The sequence below is a fragment of the Aotus nancymaae genome, unplaced genomic scaffold (assembly GCF_030222135.1).
Source record: "Aotus nancymaae isolate 86718 unplaced genomic scaffold, 86718_ANA_hifiasm-v0.15.2.pri h1tg000092l, whole genome shotgun sequence".
In the NCBI taxonomy this organism is placed as follows: Eukaryota; Metazoa; Chordata; class Mammalia; order Primates; family Aotidae; genus Aotus; species Aotus nancymaae.
The window spans coordinates 10,432,080-10,448,924 of NW_026988507.1; the positions used below are offsets into that span (position 1 = coordinate 10,432,080).

Consider the following 16,845-nt stretch of genomic DNA (forward strand, 5'->3'; position numbering starts at 1 on the left):
ACTTTACAACAGCTTTGATGTCACCAGATGGTAGGAATTTTTCAGCTCCATTGCAAACTTATGGGACCACCATCACATATGCCATTCATTGTTGACCTAAACATTGTTATGCAGCACATGACTATATATGCTTTCTATACAACCTCTTCTAGAAAATTTAAAAGGATGGAATACATCCCAGCTCATTCTATGACATTGGCATTATACTGATCAAAATCAGACCAAGATAGTATAAGAAAAGAAACGTGCAAAATAACATTCCTCATGAAGACTAATGCAAAATTTCCTAACAAAATTTTACCAAATCAAAGCCAAGAATACATAACAAGAATAACATACTGTGACAGCTGACATTTATCACAGGAATACAAGGTTGGTTTAACATTAGAAGAAAAAAAAAAAACTGATGTGGGGCAGGACCCCCTGAGATGGTAGAGTAAGCAATTTGGCAAAGACTCTCCCCTAAATGCAATGTTAGAACCAGAAAAAATGTGCAAAAACAACCATTTCAGAATGTGTGATGTAGCCAAAGGCACACAACAAACTGAGAAGCAGTACTTTAAGAAAAGTACTGAGCCTTAGTAGAAATAGGAGGTGTCCATAGAGTTTTAACCTGGAGCTGTACCATCACTCCATCCCGAGATCCATGAGTGTTACAGACAGGAGAGCCCCATAATGAAAGGGCATGAAAAACAACCATACTTTCAGTAGCAAACCATCAGGGAAGTCCAACACTGCAGCTCCCTGAGGCTGTAATATTCAAGAGCAAGCAAAAACTATGAAGAAATTTCATAGAGAGATACAGAAAACAAATAGTCATAATCTAGGAGGATGCATACATGTATAAGGCTGTGTGTACACTCAGGAGAGACCAGAGAGACCCTCAGGTATATATTCATCCTTGGCTGAATGTGAGGTCTTGCATACAAGAGGAAGTCTTATTAGGTCTGGCTGTTTAAACACAACTTCTGACCAATCATTAGTTGACATATAAGCAGTACTAAGAGAGAAAGATATAAAATGAATAGGTTAAGCCAGCACCTTAAGCAACTAGAACAAGAAGGGTAACCTAAAACCAAGGCAAGCAGAAAAAGAAAATTATAAACATTAGTGTAGAATTTAAAAAATGGAAAACAGAAAAACAATCAAGAAAATTGATTAAAGCAAAATTCAGTTCTTTAAAAAGACCACTAAAATTGAAAAATCTTTAGCTACACTCAACATAAAAAAAAAAGAGAAAGGACACGTATCTAGAATTAAAGAAGGGACATCACCACCAACCTTACAGAAACTAAAAGGATTTCAAGGGTATACTATAACAACTTAATGCTAACAAAACATGCCACTTAAGATGAAATGGACAAATTCCTAGAAATTTGTTACAGACTCAAGAACAAACTTGAAAATCTGAACAGACCATAACAAGTAAAGAAAATGAACTGGTAATTAAGCATTCTCACTAAGAAAAGCCCATGTGCAGACAGCTTCACTGGTGAATTCAAAGAAATACTTAGAAAAGAAGTAATGCCAAACCCCCAGAAATTCTTAGATAAAACAGGAGGAAAAACTTTCAACTTATTCTATGAGGCTAGTATTATCCTGATACCAAAGCTAGATAATTACAAAGAAATGAAAAATTCAGACAAATATTCTTCATAAGTATAGACACAACGACTGTCAATAAAGTATTAGCAAACAAAATCCAACAACATATGGAGAGGGTATTCACCAAGCAGTTTTTAATCTCATCAATACAAGACGCTTAGACACCTGAAAATAAATTGTTATATATTAACAGGTGGGAAAAAACCAACACGACAATTTCAAGAGACATGGAAGGAGCACTTGACAAAATTCATGATAAAAACTCCAATGCTCTAGAAAGAAACAATAACTTTCACAACCTGATAAAGGACACTTACAGAAACACCTATAGACAACATCATACTACTGGTGAAAGACTGAATGCTTTTTCCCTAGAAAATAAGTACATCTGCTCTTGTCACTGTTATTCAGCATTGTACTGGAGGCTCTAAATTAGTAAAGGTAAGCAAGAAAGAGAAGTAAAAATTGCTTAAAAATTGCTCCCTGGCCTTTTGGCTAAGAACACGTTCAAAAGGCAAAAAAAAAAAATTCAGATTGAAAAGAGGTAAAAATATCTTTATTTATGGATAATATATTCTACCAAGATTAAAAAAAAAAGCCCTACTCAACTATTACAAGAACTAATAATAAATCTGTCAAGGCCAAAAGATACAAGATTCATATACAAAAATTAATTGTATTTCTATACACTAGCAATGAACAATCTAAAAATGAAATTAGCAAAGTAATTCCATTTACAATACCATAAACAAATACTAGGAAGAGAGAAACAAAGCTTATATCCTGAAAACCATAATACATTATTGAAGAAATTAAAGAAGATGAAAGAGGAAAAACATTTTATGCTTGTGGACTGCCAAAGTCACTATTTTAAGATGGCAATTCTATCAAAATTAATCTATAAATTCAAAATAATCTCTTAAAATCCAAATAGGTGTGGTTTCTGGTTTTTGGTTTTATTGCAGAAACTGACAAGCAGAACTTAAAATTTATATGGAAATGTAAAGGATTAAGAAAGTCAAAACATTTTTGAAAAGAAAAAATTATTGGACTAATATACTTCTTGATTTCAAAACTAATAAGACTGCAGTAACCAAAACAGTGTGGTACTAACATAATCAACAAGACAGAAAAGAGATTCCAGAAAAAAAAAAATCTTTATATTTACAGTCAATTGATTTCTGACAAAAGTGTCAAAGCAATTAAGCAAGGAAAAAATATTTTTTTCCACAAATGTAAGTAATGGATTCAGATTCTTACCACACCCAACACATAAAAACGAACTCAAAATGAATCACAGACCTACATGTAACATCTCAAATTATAAAACAGAAGAAAACATAGAAAAAAACCTTCATGACCTTAGGTTAGGCAAAGATTTGTTGGTTTTGACACCATAAGCACAATTAATACATGAAAAAATTAGTAAGTCAGACATCATCAAATTAAACCTTTTGTACTTCAAAAAGGTACCAGTAATAAAAAGGGTAAGCACTTCACCAAAGAGTCACAAATGGATGATATGCACATGAAAAGATGCCAAAATCATTAGTTATTAGGGAAATGCAAACCAAAAATATGAGATACTACTATACACTGACTAGGATGGGTTAAATTTTAAAAGACTGACTGTACCACATGTTCACAAGAATGTGTTGCAATTGTTAATTGTTAATGGGAATGTAAAAATGATACAAATACCACTGGAAAATAGTTTGGTAGTTTTTTAAAAACTTAAGCATATACCTACCACATTATCCAGTCATTCTGCTTGCACCCAGGAGAAATGAAGCATATGTCAAAACAAAGACTTATACATGAACTGTCATAGCAAGTGTATTTGGAATAGCCAAAAACTGCGGGGAAACACCAAATGCCCACGAACAGCTAAATGAGTATGTTGTGCTATGTCCATACAATGAAATATTACTCTGCAATAAAAAGGAATGAACTATAGATACACACAACAAACAACATAGATGAATTTCAGAATAATGATGCTGAGTGAAAAGAGGTCAAACAACAAAAAAGAACATGCAATATGATGTCTTATTTAAAACTATAGAAAACAGACTAATCTATAGCAACACAAAGCAGATCAGTGGTTGCTTTTGGATAGGTGTAAGGGATGTGAAGCAACAGGGAGAAGGGATTACTAAGGTACCCAAATAAACTACTAGGGATAATAAATGTCTTCATGTGTCATTATCTTTGACAGTGCCAAAACTTATGAAAGTGCATATGTTCACTATCACAGTTAATTAGTTTAGTTTATATCAATTATACAATCATAAAACTTTTTTTAAAAAATATATCTCAGAACAAAAAAACAAAAAGAACTGTTACATGGTATAACAACTCTCCAGGCAAAAAAGAATGATGGCATAGACTGGGATGGAACCCAGAGACACAGAAATGTAAGTAGATAATTTTAAAGTTTATTAAAATACAGAAATGGCAAACACTTTGGTGAAATGGATACTGAGAGTTGAAGGAAAGGAAGGAATCAAGGACAACTTTTATTTTGGCTTTAGCAACTGCGTGAAAAGTGGTACCATTTACTAAAATAAGGAAACTAGGAAAGGATGACAGAGTCAAGGTTTCTCATCACTTCACGAGCAATGGGTCAAACTGGTTTTACAAGCTTAATAGATTTTAAAACAACAGTCTAGGATTCACAGAATTCCCCACTAATGACAGTTTGACTTTCTGCAGTTTCTACTTTCTATAGTCAATCGCAGTCCAAAAATAGGTAAGTACAGTATACATAGTAAGATACTTTGAGACCAAGAGAAGAGACCACATTCTTGTAACTTTTAACAGTATATTGTTATAATTGTTCTATTACTAGTTATTGTTGTTAATCTATTACTGTCCCTAATATAAATTAAGCTTTACCATAAGTATGTATGTTTTAAAAAAAACATAGTATATATAGGGTTTGGCACTGTCTGCAATTTCAGGATTCTACTGCGGGTCTTGGAATATATCTCCTGTGGATAAGGTGGCATTATTGTACTGTATATACAAACATTTAGAAAATGAAAGTGGGATTCTCTTCAACTATCAAAAATGTGAAAAAGAAATCACCATTTTTGCAGAAAAATAAAACAGTAATTCATGGAGACTACAAAATGTGCAAAATACCTTTGTCCAAAATAATTTTAAAACTAAATAAACGACTTTGGGAGGCCAAGGTGGGCAAACCACGTGAGGCCAAGAAATTGAGACCAGTATGCCCAACATGGCAAAACCCCTTCTCTACTAAAAATACAAAAATTAGCCAGCCAGCTGTGGTGGCACACACCTGTAATCCTAGCTACTCAAGTGCGGAGGCATGAGAATCACTTGAACTCAGGAGGTGGAGGTTGCAGTGTGCTAATTGTGCCACTGCACTCCAGCCTGGGTGAAAGAATGAGACTTTAGTCTCAAACAATAACAACAACAACAACACTTAAATAAATGAAAGGCAGATGTTCATGTTAGAAAATAATTACTTACCTATTTTAATTAAATGATACATTTTACTTTGTGATTTTTTTTTCTAGAAGTATTACTTAGGACTGTTTATATTTTTAACTAAAAATATTTGTGTCCATTAAAATCAAATTTCTAAGTGAAGGTACAGAATGCTAAACCTTCTTTATTTCCTTCAGCATCTTTCCTTACCTGTTTAATCTTTCAAATAATGTCCCAAATTGTGTAGTTTTATGTGAGGGACTGAGAACATCTTGACTTTTATTTAATTTGGAAAGCAAGGAATCAGAACAGTTAACATTACTGAGCTGAAAAAAAAAATGGAAGAAATTGCCAAAATAGTAAATGTACATACATACCATAAAATGTCATGCAAACGAACTACATTTATATTTTAAAATCGTAAAAATAATCTAAAAGAAAGTAATTTTACTTATTGAAAACAAAATAAACACTTTCCTAACCAAAAAAAAAAATGCCAGTATTTGAATAATTTTTTAAATAACAGAGTTGATACTATGGTAAGCTAATCATTTTCTCCAAGTTAAAAAAAAAAATTAAAAAAAAAAACCCCAGGATATCAGGATCTTGAATAACTGTAAGTTAAATTTCTCTGACAGAAAACAATAATTTGTCTCAAGAAAACAGCTGTACTTATCTCAGTTCTTCCATTTACTGAGTAACTTTAGACTGTTACTTTAATTTTTCTGAGTATCAGTATTATTCAGTTCAAAAGGGGGATAGAGTGTAAAGACTATTATTAAAAGCAGATCAGATAATCAATTTGCTAATGTGGAAAGTACCCTATAAATGTAACTTATTATATTGGCCAAACACTAATCTATTCAACAATAATTTATTTATGTCATATATTTGATTTATAACTCATGAAACTTAAAAATGAGAAGTCCATACACACTAATGACAGAATTGTCAAGAAAAAAAAAAAGGCCAGGGTTGAGGGGAGACTCAGAAAGAGATACAGAAAGTCTTTTGGGAAAAAAAAAATAGACCAAAGTCAGAAAGAGCTGATACTAATGTCTCAGCTAAATAACATATCTGAGAGGGAGTGACAGAGGTGCAAAATGTTATTCCTTAAAACAAAAAATAAATCAAAAGATAAGAGAATATAGTATTCCATATTTGATAAATACTACTTAACCATGGATCAGGAAACTCCAAGCCACTTTTTCTTCTAACTTGTTTTTCAACTCATTTTCTTTTGTATTTTATAATTTCATTTTAATTATTTTAACTTTTTTCAAAATTCCTTCAAATACATTATTGAGTACTTCCCTAGTATTTCATGATGTGACACTATGATTGAAAAGGGACATTTCTCTTTTCAGTCTTTTACCATATTAAGCATAATGTTATTTACCTCTCTGGAATTCATCATTAATCTGCAGTATATAATATGTAAAGGCAAGAAAATTAAGTAGGGATTAAACAGGTTTTTTACCCTCTATCCTTAAACTATGCAACAGAGCAAGGACAAGTTATAAGCTGAACTAGAATGCAGGTTTTTGTCTTATGAAATACAAACTGAATGGGTAATTTAATGTCTTTCATTACATCATTCGAAAATTATTGGGCCTTTATAATAAGGCTAGCATGGGTCACTGGAATATAATACTTCATTTTCTCTTATCTGGGAAGTCTTTAATAAAGACTTTAATAAAATGGAATTACATATAACTATATCATACAGCATGTATATAACTGATATAATATATAGCTATAATTTATAAAATTTAAAACTATAAATTAATTATAAATTGATTTATAAATAATACATATATAAATATGGTATAAAACCACTGCATGCTAAAAATGGGAGAAATTCAAAACTAAGTATTCCTTTTAAAAAGACATAGTGTTTATATAACCATTTTCCTCATTACCATTAGACAGTAGTATAGTAATATTTAATTAAAATTTTTTAGTAAATTATTTCCCAGTATGCTTTATGAGAGATGTATTTTAGAATCTTAATATATATTTTATATTTTTAACTTTAGAGAACACAATGATTGAACATTTTAGCACTACATATCTCTATATAAATATATTTGAATAGGGTTACTTGAAAAACTTCACATAAAAACTTGTCATCTTTCAAATCATAAAAAGAATCAAGCTCAAGCCATCACAATTCACACGTTAAGGGACTACTATGACATCTCTGAAACTGTATATTACTATTCACAGGACGCTTTCCGTATCTCCTGTATTGGGTCATTATGACATCACCAACTAATCAATTACAGTGATTATAAACATCAGTTACTCTATAACACACTGAACTACTTTCAATTTTATTATCAATAATTTTCCAAGAGAATGATAAATTCCAAAATTAAAAAAAACTCCAGTTTTGAGATTCACAATCTTCTACAGTGCAGAGAATTAAGTTTTTGTTCTAAAGGGAATTATCTTTAATTTACCTCCTAATTTGTTTATATCTATAGCAATTCAAAATGCAAATATTTAAAATCTATAAAAAGAGAAAAAGGTTTCATGAAAATATAATGATATAAAATGCTAAGAACTAATGATTCAAAAGTACCTGGTCATTCTGCTTTTTTTCATATGCAAGTTTCTGAGGAGTAGGTGCTATTCCGAGTGTGAAATTTAGTTTTGAAATATGTCTGTTAGAAGGTAACTCCGATGAAAAAGATGGTGGAGTGAAACTGTAGTTCTCTATTTTGCTCAACTGAGGGTCAAGCATACTATATGAGTCCATGCTTCGTGACTATAGGAAAGAAGATAAAATCATTTATATAACCAAAATACATAAACTAGAGAAAAAGAAAGTCAAAATAGTAAAAATAGTAAAATTAAAATAAGTGAAAAGGGCAGCAGTTGCAAAAGAAAAAGTCCTAAAGCGAGGCAACCCATCAGTAATTGACAGAACTTACTAGGACCAGAGTGCTTATCAGTGAAGTCTATACTCAAGAGCACCTTTCCCTCTGCCTTCCCTGGTCCTGCTCCTCTCCATCCTCAAGCTCCACTCCTGTAGGCTACCTTCTAAAGACAGGAACTCGGAGTTTCATTAATCCACAATCCAGGTGACACGATTTCTAAGGGATTTTAGTATCATTGCCATTATCTTTCTGATCTAGTTTAACTCTGGCAATTCAAAGGGAAAAACATGACAGCTAACAATATTAGCTGTTAGACATTAGATGTTAAAGTCTCAAGCTTTAATTATAATCTATGCATTTTCTAATTAAAATTTTATTTGCTAAGAAAAGTATTTGCTATACTTGGAAAGAGAAATAATCTTGGGATCCAAGCGAGGGTTGGACATCACAATTTGATATAAAGTAATCTGGTTACTATGTTTGAACAGATGAATTGCTCAATAATCATGTAAGCCCAAAGTAAGAATTCCTAAGTGAATTATCCTTGGCAGCTCATCAGTAACAAGCAGAATCTAATGTTATGCAAACATAGGTCTAGTCACATTACCAGCACTCCAAAGGGATTCTCATAAGCAATCAATTAAAATATTCTTAAAACATAGCTTTCCCACACTGGAAAGCTTTTAAAAGAATTAAAAGACTCAAAATTTTCTTAAAAATAATTTTCTCCAGTATTCAGACATTTAGATCATTAGGTGGCATGTCACAATTGCTGAAATAGCTTACAGAATTTTTTTTAAATCTTACCTGAACTGAGCCAAGATCTTCCTTGCTACTTAGTCTTTGATAATTTACACTAATGAAAAGAAAAATTTAAAGTTAAAAATATAAATGGAAATAAAGTTGACCATATCTTTATATATTTAAAATCCATACTATCCTACACAGAACATATAAAAATCTAAGTAAATCATTACAGGGTCATAATATTACTAAGTTTTATAAATACTATATTAATACTAGAGATAAATAGACATTTTTATGATAAGGAAAGTCAAACTCTGTGTACAAAATCTGGATCATTTGATGAAGGTCTTAATAGTTGTATAATACTGTCAACAGCCAAAGGAACAAAAGCTGGAGGTAGGAAGTAAGTACTTTACACATTTTCCAAAGAATAAAAGTGTTGATGATAACCAGTTTAAACACCTAATAATATTAATCCTAGCTAAAACCTACTTGTCTGTATCATCAAGGCAGAGTTTAGAAGGTACACAGTGAGGCGACATTGGAAGTTCTAAATCACGCTTCCTTAGGGGCATTTTTATGTCTCTCTTCATGTTCACATGGGTTGGTTTTCTTACAGTTTCTACAAAAAAGATATAATTTTAAAATAAGAAAAATATAATCTTGTAAAAGTACTGTTTAATATATCATGTTTACTAAATAAATGTATACCTAAGAAATTTCACTAAAACATTTACATTCTACCAGTGCTAAAATAAGTCATTACAATATAAACAATTATCACAGAGATTTTAAAATAGTTTTCATCATCTTATATACTCCTCATTATAGGCACCCTATTAATTTGGTTCTACTTTTTCTTCCACCAAGACTTCTCTGACCTTCAGACTATATTAGACACTATGTTTCTCTTACATATTTTCTCTTTCTCTAGTCAGTACTTTTACCCACTCTATTTTTGTGATACATCCACCCCAACTATGTACATGGTTATAGTGTAGATTTTATTTCTTATAAAATCCCTGCCTCAAGCCAGGCACAGTGGCTCATGCCTATAATCCCAGTTACTAAGGAAGCTGTAGTTGGAGGATTGCTTGAGGCCAAGAGTTCAAGACCAGCTTGGGCAACACAGTGACACCCTGTCTTTAAAAATAAAACAAAATAAAACTCTGCCTCTCTGGAAAAAATAATTGATTTGGCAGTAGCCATCCAACTGAAGATGAACCAATGATAGTATCCCATTCTGCTAGTTATAAGTGAAATTGTTGCACTGTGAGATTGGTACCAGTAGCGCAAGGAAACATTCTGGCAGTGCGATTTTAAAATGTGGGACCAGAGAAACAATTCTCAGTCTTTCCCTGGTGGCAAAACTAGAGGAGATGAGTAATATTAGTTTCTTAAGGCCATGTTTTGAGCCTCAATGATGAAGACAGTCTGAGAGAATAAAGTTAATAACTGAAGTGAAAAAGAATCTTGGTAGTATTTAAGTCCCTGTTTCAAGTTGTCTCTGAGGCCCACTGCACCATCATCCTTCTTGTTAAAGGAGTAAAAAGATAACCTGTTTTGAATTTCTGTCATTTGCAGCTATGAGTCCTGACTAATAAAGCTTGCTTTCTGTTTTATCCTCAGCACCCAATAGAGTACTTATCATAGGTAGCCAATAAAAATATGCTGAAGAAATAAATGAAAAGAAAGTACAGGGGTTCAGGACATTATCCCCAAATAAGGCATCTTGCCATTTAAGAGAATAGCAGAAGTAGGAAGGTTACTCTCAGGTTTTTCCTGAAGCAGGCCATAAAACCCTCATTTGAGAGGTGCCCTGGTTATACTTGGAGGAAAATAAGATCCCTGCCTCTGAAAACACAGTCACAAAGAAGAATCTGAACCAAAAGGCCTTGCTAAGATCCCCTCAGGTAATTACTATTTGATCATTCTTATAAAAATCCAATCATACTTTTTGAGGACTGTCCACTTTTCATTAAACCTGGCATGAAAAATACACTAGTTTAGCCATTTCTTCCAATCTTAAGATCTTAGCTTTCTTATCAAGGCTCTTGTGTCACATAAAACTTACTAAATAAATCTGTATGTTTTTTCTCTTGTTAATCTGTCTTTTGTTATTGAGGCTTTAGCCATAAACCTAGCAATAGATGAGGAAACGTATTTTTATTCTCCTACAACTGGGAATAAAGGTAAATACATCAAAAAGATTTAGAACAAAAAGTTTTATTCCCCAAGTCCATGAACAATGTATTTATTCTTTCTAAAGTATAACTAAATTTACTTGTGTAATCTGTTATCCATGGAGGGAGAAAAAAATGAAGAAGAAAGGAAATGAGGACTATTAATAGGAAATATATGATCAATTTCTATACCTTCATAATAAATTGTCTTATTTTTATGATCTCATTTTAGCGCTGGTTTTAAAAATTAAATATCAGACACAAGTTCCTCTGAGACAGTAAAAATATACTCTAATTAAACTTTTTATTTACTTGAAGAATCAAAATGTAAGACCAAATGGACTTTATTTTGCAGTATTAGACTGCTATGATTAACATCCCAGGAATGTGTAAGAAATAATTCAAGTTATGACATAGGAAACTAGTCATTGAGGCAAAAATCTTTCAAGCTCTTCCTTTAATACCTGTCCTCTAAACAGTAAAGAATAGTTAATTTGTTGACATGTATTAACAATTATTCCCTGCTCTCTAGCTAAACTTTGGCAACTACCTGCCTGTATAGAATAATGTAACAACTATACTATAGTCAGTTGAATGACACCTAATAAATTAATTTTATAGAGCATATACAAAAACATGAAAATAAAAATAAATGGATTAAGCAACAAAACATTTTAAGCAGATATTAACTAAGCATCTAATTTAAGAGAGCAACCAAATTTTAAAATTAACTTTCCATATACTTTAAGCTCAAAAATTATAAACTAATTAGAAGGCTAAACATCATTATGATCACATCAAGTTCAAAACAGAATGCAACTGGAATGACTTACCAGGAATTTTCTTCTTGCAAGATATCTGATTTACCACGTAGAGATTAAGAATGTCTAAGCTGACAGCAGAATTTTTGACAGGAGATAAAACTCCCAGTGATTTCATTTTTGATTTTAACCTGTGTTTTTCAAAATATTCCTAAAGTAATTAAAAGTTAAAAATAATGCAGCAACCATGTGTTGTTAGACAGAATTATAAATAATAAAAAAGCAATCATGTTAAGTCATGGACTTATTATTTTTACATTTTGTGACATCATCTTTATATGTTTATAAATTATAATTAATCATAATTTGCAGTTTGTCTAAAGACAATTTCACAGCCTTTTATGATCTTCCTTAAGCATAACCTTTAAAACAGAATGCTACGAAGCTATTTTCTGAAATCAAAAGATTAGAAATTACTTGTATATAGAAAGTTTAAAAAATCTGGTAACAGAACAACAATTCTGACAGGCTAAAAACTTCTTTATCTATGAAGTATGCTACTCTGCAGATATAGAAAACCTTAAAAATATGCACAGTTGAGTGCCATTAAAAGTCAACAGAAATGAAGAAAAAAAAGCTATGTGCAAATTAATCTGCAACCAAAGCCAATTTCATTTACTTTGTTATCCCTCCATGACTCCTAGATGTTTGTTTTTTTAGCCAGACTTGCACATAATTAACACTTTATCCAGTTTTCATTTTCTTTGTTTGAACTATTATTATTCTTTCTTACTGCCATTCTTTTTCTTTCAGATTATAACATTGATTCATTTAACAATTAACTAATATTTATTTATCAAGCAACTATTATGTGCTAGATATTAAGAAATTGTGAAAACATCTCTTCCATTAAATAACTCATAAAATAATTATATAAATATAATTATAAATATGAAATTGTCAGAAATGAGAAAAGGCCAAGATGGCAACATATTTAGTGCAAGAGGTCATATTTCAAATGTTACATATTCTATTTATTTTTAAGAAGTTGAGACACTTTCACATTAACATCTTAGAATATTGTTAATTATAACTTTGAAGTTTATAAAAATCTTGAAAGAACTTTAAGAGACTGGCCAATAATCACACAAAAAAGTAAATGTCTTATTTTACAAAATAACATAGATAAAAGGTATTTGTTCATATTTCATTTGAGTGATCTGGAACCCCAAATTAGACTAAAATATATATTTTAAAGATCACACTATGTTTCAGCAATGAAATAACAGGATCTTCAGGATGTAAATATTTTCCCCCTTGAAACAATAACTCAGTCAATGCTAGATCTTACAATTGTGTCCTGGAATTAAGAAATTGTTAGTTACTCTGTACAAAGTACAAAGGCACTGTACTTTGTGATGTATAAGATCATAGTGAGGAAGATGATGACACAAATAAATACAACTGAGTGTGATTGGGGATGGCATCAAATCCTAGGAAAGGTATGTAAATTACTGTTTGGGGGGTAGGGTGGGTCGCGGGAGGGGAGGAGGACATGGAAGATTTCTTAGGAAATGAGTTCTAAGATAGATGTAGATTCGGAGTTAGCCAAAGAGGGTAGGAGTATAAGATTCCAGGAATAGGGAAGAACAATACAAAGATTGTCAAAGGGACTAAGCCTTTATTCCAGGAAACATGTGAAAGAAATTTGTCCCATATTCCGTAGCCATAATGATAGCCTCTAATCTCTGTTCCAAGAAGGAAGTATGCTACTAACTGATTTACTTGACAAGACCGAGCTCAATTTTTTTTTGTCAAGTCTCACTTGGTAAAAACAACTAGAAAACAATTTGAAAAGAACTAGAAAACTTTCAGAAACTAAGTAATCAAGTTTTAACTTGAAAACAGTCATTAAATAGGAACAACCAGAGAAACAAATAAAATCTGGAGAATGTACCAAAGAACGAACGAAAGAATCTGTTTCAAGACAAAAGGAATGGCAAACTGTGTAGGAGATGATGACATAATAAAATAAGCTGGACTGAAAAATATCCACTCAACTGAACAACATAAAGTTCATTGTTGACCTTAGCAAGATGACTGAGAAATGAATGGGATGCAATATAAAAGGAGATAGCTGGGAAGGAAAAGGACCCAGAGATGGCCACTATCCTGCCATCCTGCTTTCATATCACTCCTTTGTTTTTCTTTATATTTTACTACCTTTGATCACATTAACATTACTGGTTTTTTCTGTTTTAGAACTTTTGGTAAAAGGAATCTTACTGCTTATATTCTGTGAGTGTCTTCTTTTGCTCAACATTATGTATTTGAGATTCATCTGCACTAAGCTGATATGTTTTCACTGCTATACTATTACTTGGATACGCCATGATTTGTTTAACCATTCTACTATTGTACTGCTAATGGATGTTGAGGTGGTTCTCTCCGCACCTTCCCTCTCTTGCTTCTTTCTCCTGCTCTCTCCCCACCGACCCCCACCATTTGCTATTTCAGCATAACAATGACCCAAACAAATCTTGTATGTATCCCAAAGTGCACATGTACAAGAGTTTCTTTGCTCAGTTGTAAGGTATATCCATGCTCAACCTTACTATGGAATGCAGTAAGTGCAATAAAAAATAAAGACAAAATAAATGGAAGTAGTATACAGGTTATGACACCATTGCTATACTCTAAGTGATAAATGGTTATTTAAATTAGAATACCAATATTCAGGTAGTGAGAAGCAGTCAGATTTGGAATACATTTTGGAACTAGAAGGACAGCAGGAAGCAACAATGATCTTTAAGTCTCCGACTGAGCAAAATGAGTGACTAATCAAGCTATCAACAAGGATGTAGAAGACGAAAGGAAAATGGTCTCCAGTTTCAGTGAGGTGAATGTATCAGTGGTGGAAAAACACTTTAGGTTATTGTTCTCATAAGGCTAATACAAATAAAAATATTTTTTCTTTACCTTTTGCTTTCTCCTTTCCTGCTTGATCAGAACCCTGGACCTGAAAAGGGAAGCAGAATAAAATATATAATGATTAAAGAAATGACCTTTAAGATAATTGCAAATTTAGCTGAATTGAAAATCTAAAGTTAAAATCTAAAAGTGTAGTATCATTGAACTTTTTTAAAAGAAACTATAAAAATATTCTTAAAGTATTTATAGTATGATCTTTCACAAAATCTTCTTAGATAGGAAATCCAAGATCTAATAAAAAATACTGCATACATATGATGAATAATTAAGTATAAAATAAATCTGAATTATAATGCCAAGCTAAGCAAAAGAAAAAAATTAATGTATTGGAAAGAATAGAACCCTGAAATATTCTTATCTGATAGCAATATTCTTGGTCAATATTCTTCTTTTTCTTTATATTTAACATTCTACTGAAATCAGCAGAGTATAGAGAGGAAGTTGAAATCTATTTGGGATCTAAGAAAATCTGAAGTTTATTGCTAGAGCAACATCAGTTACATTAATATATCGGCTACATCCAAAATAGACCAACGGGACCTAATCAAACTCCACAGCTTCTGCACGGCAAAAGAAACAGTCATTAGAGTGAATCGGCAACCAACAGAATGTGAAAAAATTTTTGCAGCTTACCCATCTGACAAAGGGCTGATATCCAGAATTTACAATGAGCTAAAACAGATTTACAAGAAAAAAACAAGCCCATTCAAAAGTGGGCGAAGGATATGAACAGATACTTTACAAAAGAAGACATACATAAGGCCAACAAACATATGAAAAAATGCTCATCATCACTGGTCATTAGAGAAATGCAAATCAAAACTACATTGAGATACCATCTCACGCCAGTTAGAATGGCGATCATTAAAAAATCTGGAGACAACAGATGCTGGAGAGGATGTGGAGTAATAGGAACACTTTTACACTGTTGGTGGGAGTGTAAATTAGTTCAACCATTGTGGAAGACAGTGTGGCGATTCCTCAAGGACCTAGAAATAGAAATTCCATTTGACCCAGCAATCCCATTACTGGGTATATATCCAAAGGATTATAAATCGTTCTACTATAAGGACACATGCACACGAATGTTCATTGCAGCACAATTTACAATAGCAAAGACCTGGAACCAACCCAAATGCCCATCGATGATAGACTGGACAGGGAAAATGTGGCACATATACACCATGGAATATTATGCAGCCATCAAAAACGATGAGTTCGCGTCCTTTGTAGGGACATGGATGAAACTGGAAACCATCATTCTCAGCAAACTGACACAAGAACACAAAATCAAACACCGCATGTTCTCACTCATAGGTGGGTGTTGAACAATGAGAACACATGGACACAGGGAGGGGAGCACTACACACTGGGGTCTGTTGGGGGGAAATAGGGGAGGGACAGTGGGGGGTGGGGAGTTGGGGAGAGATAGCATGGGGAGAAATGCCACATATAGGTGAAGGGGAGGAAGGCAGCAAATCACACTGCCACGTATGCACCTATGCAACAATCTTGCATGTTCTTCACATGTACCCCAAAACCTAAAATGCAATAAAAAATACATATATATATCGGCTACATGTACTTGAAATCTCCTATCTATGTCTTAGTCTGTTCAGGCTGCTATAACAAAATACCATAAAGTCAGATAGCCTACCAACAAGAAAAATTTATTCCTTACAGTTCTAGAGGCTGTGAAGTCCAAGATCAAGGCACCAGCAGATTCAATGTCTGGTGAGGGCCCACTTTCTTGTTTACAGATGACACTTTTTTGCTGTACCCTCATATGGTAAAAGGGGTGAGCTAGCTCTATGTAGCCTCTTTCACAAGGGTATCAATCTGAATCATAAAGAAAGACATGGCCCTTGTGACCCAATCACCTTCCAGAGCAACCTCCTCCTAATACCATCACCTTGGGAGTTATGATTTTAACATAGGAAGTCGGGGGAAACACAAAAATTCAGACAATAGCATCTTCTTTTAAAAAAAACCTGGTCATTCTGGATGTGCTTCATGTCTATAATCCTTGGGCAAAATAAAGCACTGAATACCAATGATAGTGCAGTATTTAATGGTTATAAAATCTTTGCTCTATTAATAACAGTGGAACACTATAAAATATTCATGACAATATTAGCAGATCTACATAACTTTTAGACATGCATAACACTCTGACCTCAAATTGAAGATTTATGTAAGAATAAGTTAAATGAG

The 16,845-nt window shown here is 32.5% G+C and overlaps 1 protein-coding gene across 1 annotated transcript in view; it reads right to left on the reverse strand.

Moving 5' to 3' along the window:
* REDIC1 (regulator of DNA class I crossover intermediates 1) overlaps positions 1-16,845 on the reverse strand; it is a 77,927-nt gene that overhangs the window by 46,826 nt on the left and 14,256 nt on the right. Inside the window, exons 2-7 of the mRNA XM_012465625.2 lie at positions 14,620-14,659; positions 11,713-11,851; positions 9,189-9,318; positions 8,757-8,805; positions 7,652-7,837; positions 5,275-5,390 (exon numbers count right to left, since the gene is read on the reverse strand). Coding sequence (XP_012321048.2) covers positions 5,275-5,390; positions 7,652-7,837; positions 8,757-8,805; positions 9,189-9,318; positions 11,713-11,851; positions 14,620-14,659 — 660 coding nt within the window. The remainder of the gene's footprint in view (positions 1-5,274; positions 5,391-7,651; positions 7,838-8,756; positions 8,806-9,188; positions 9,319-11,712; positions 11,852-14,619; positions 14,660-16,845) is intronic.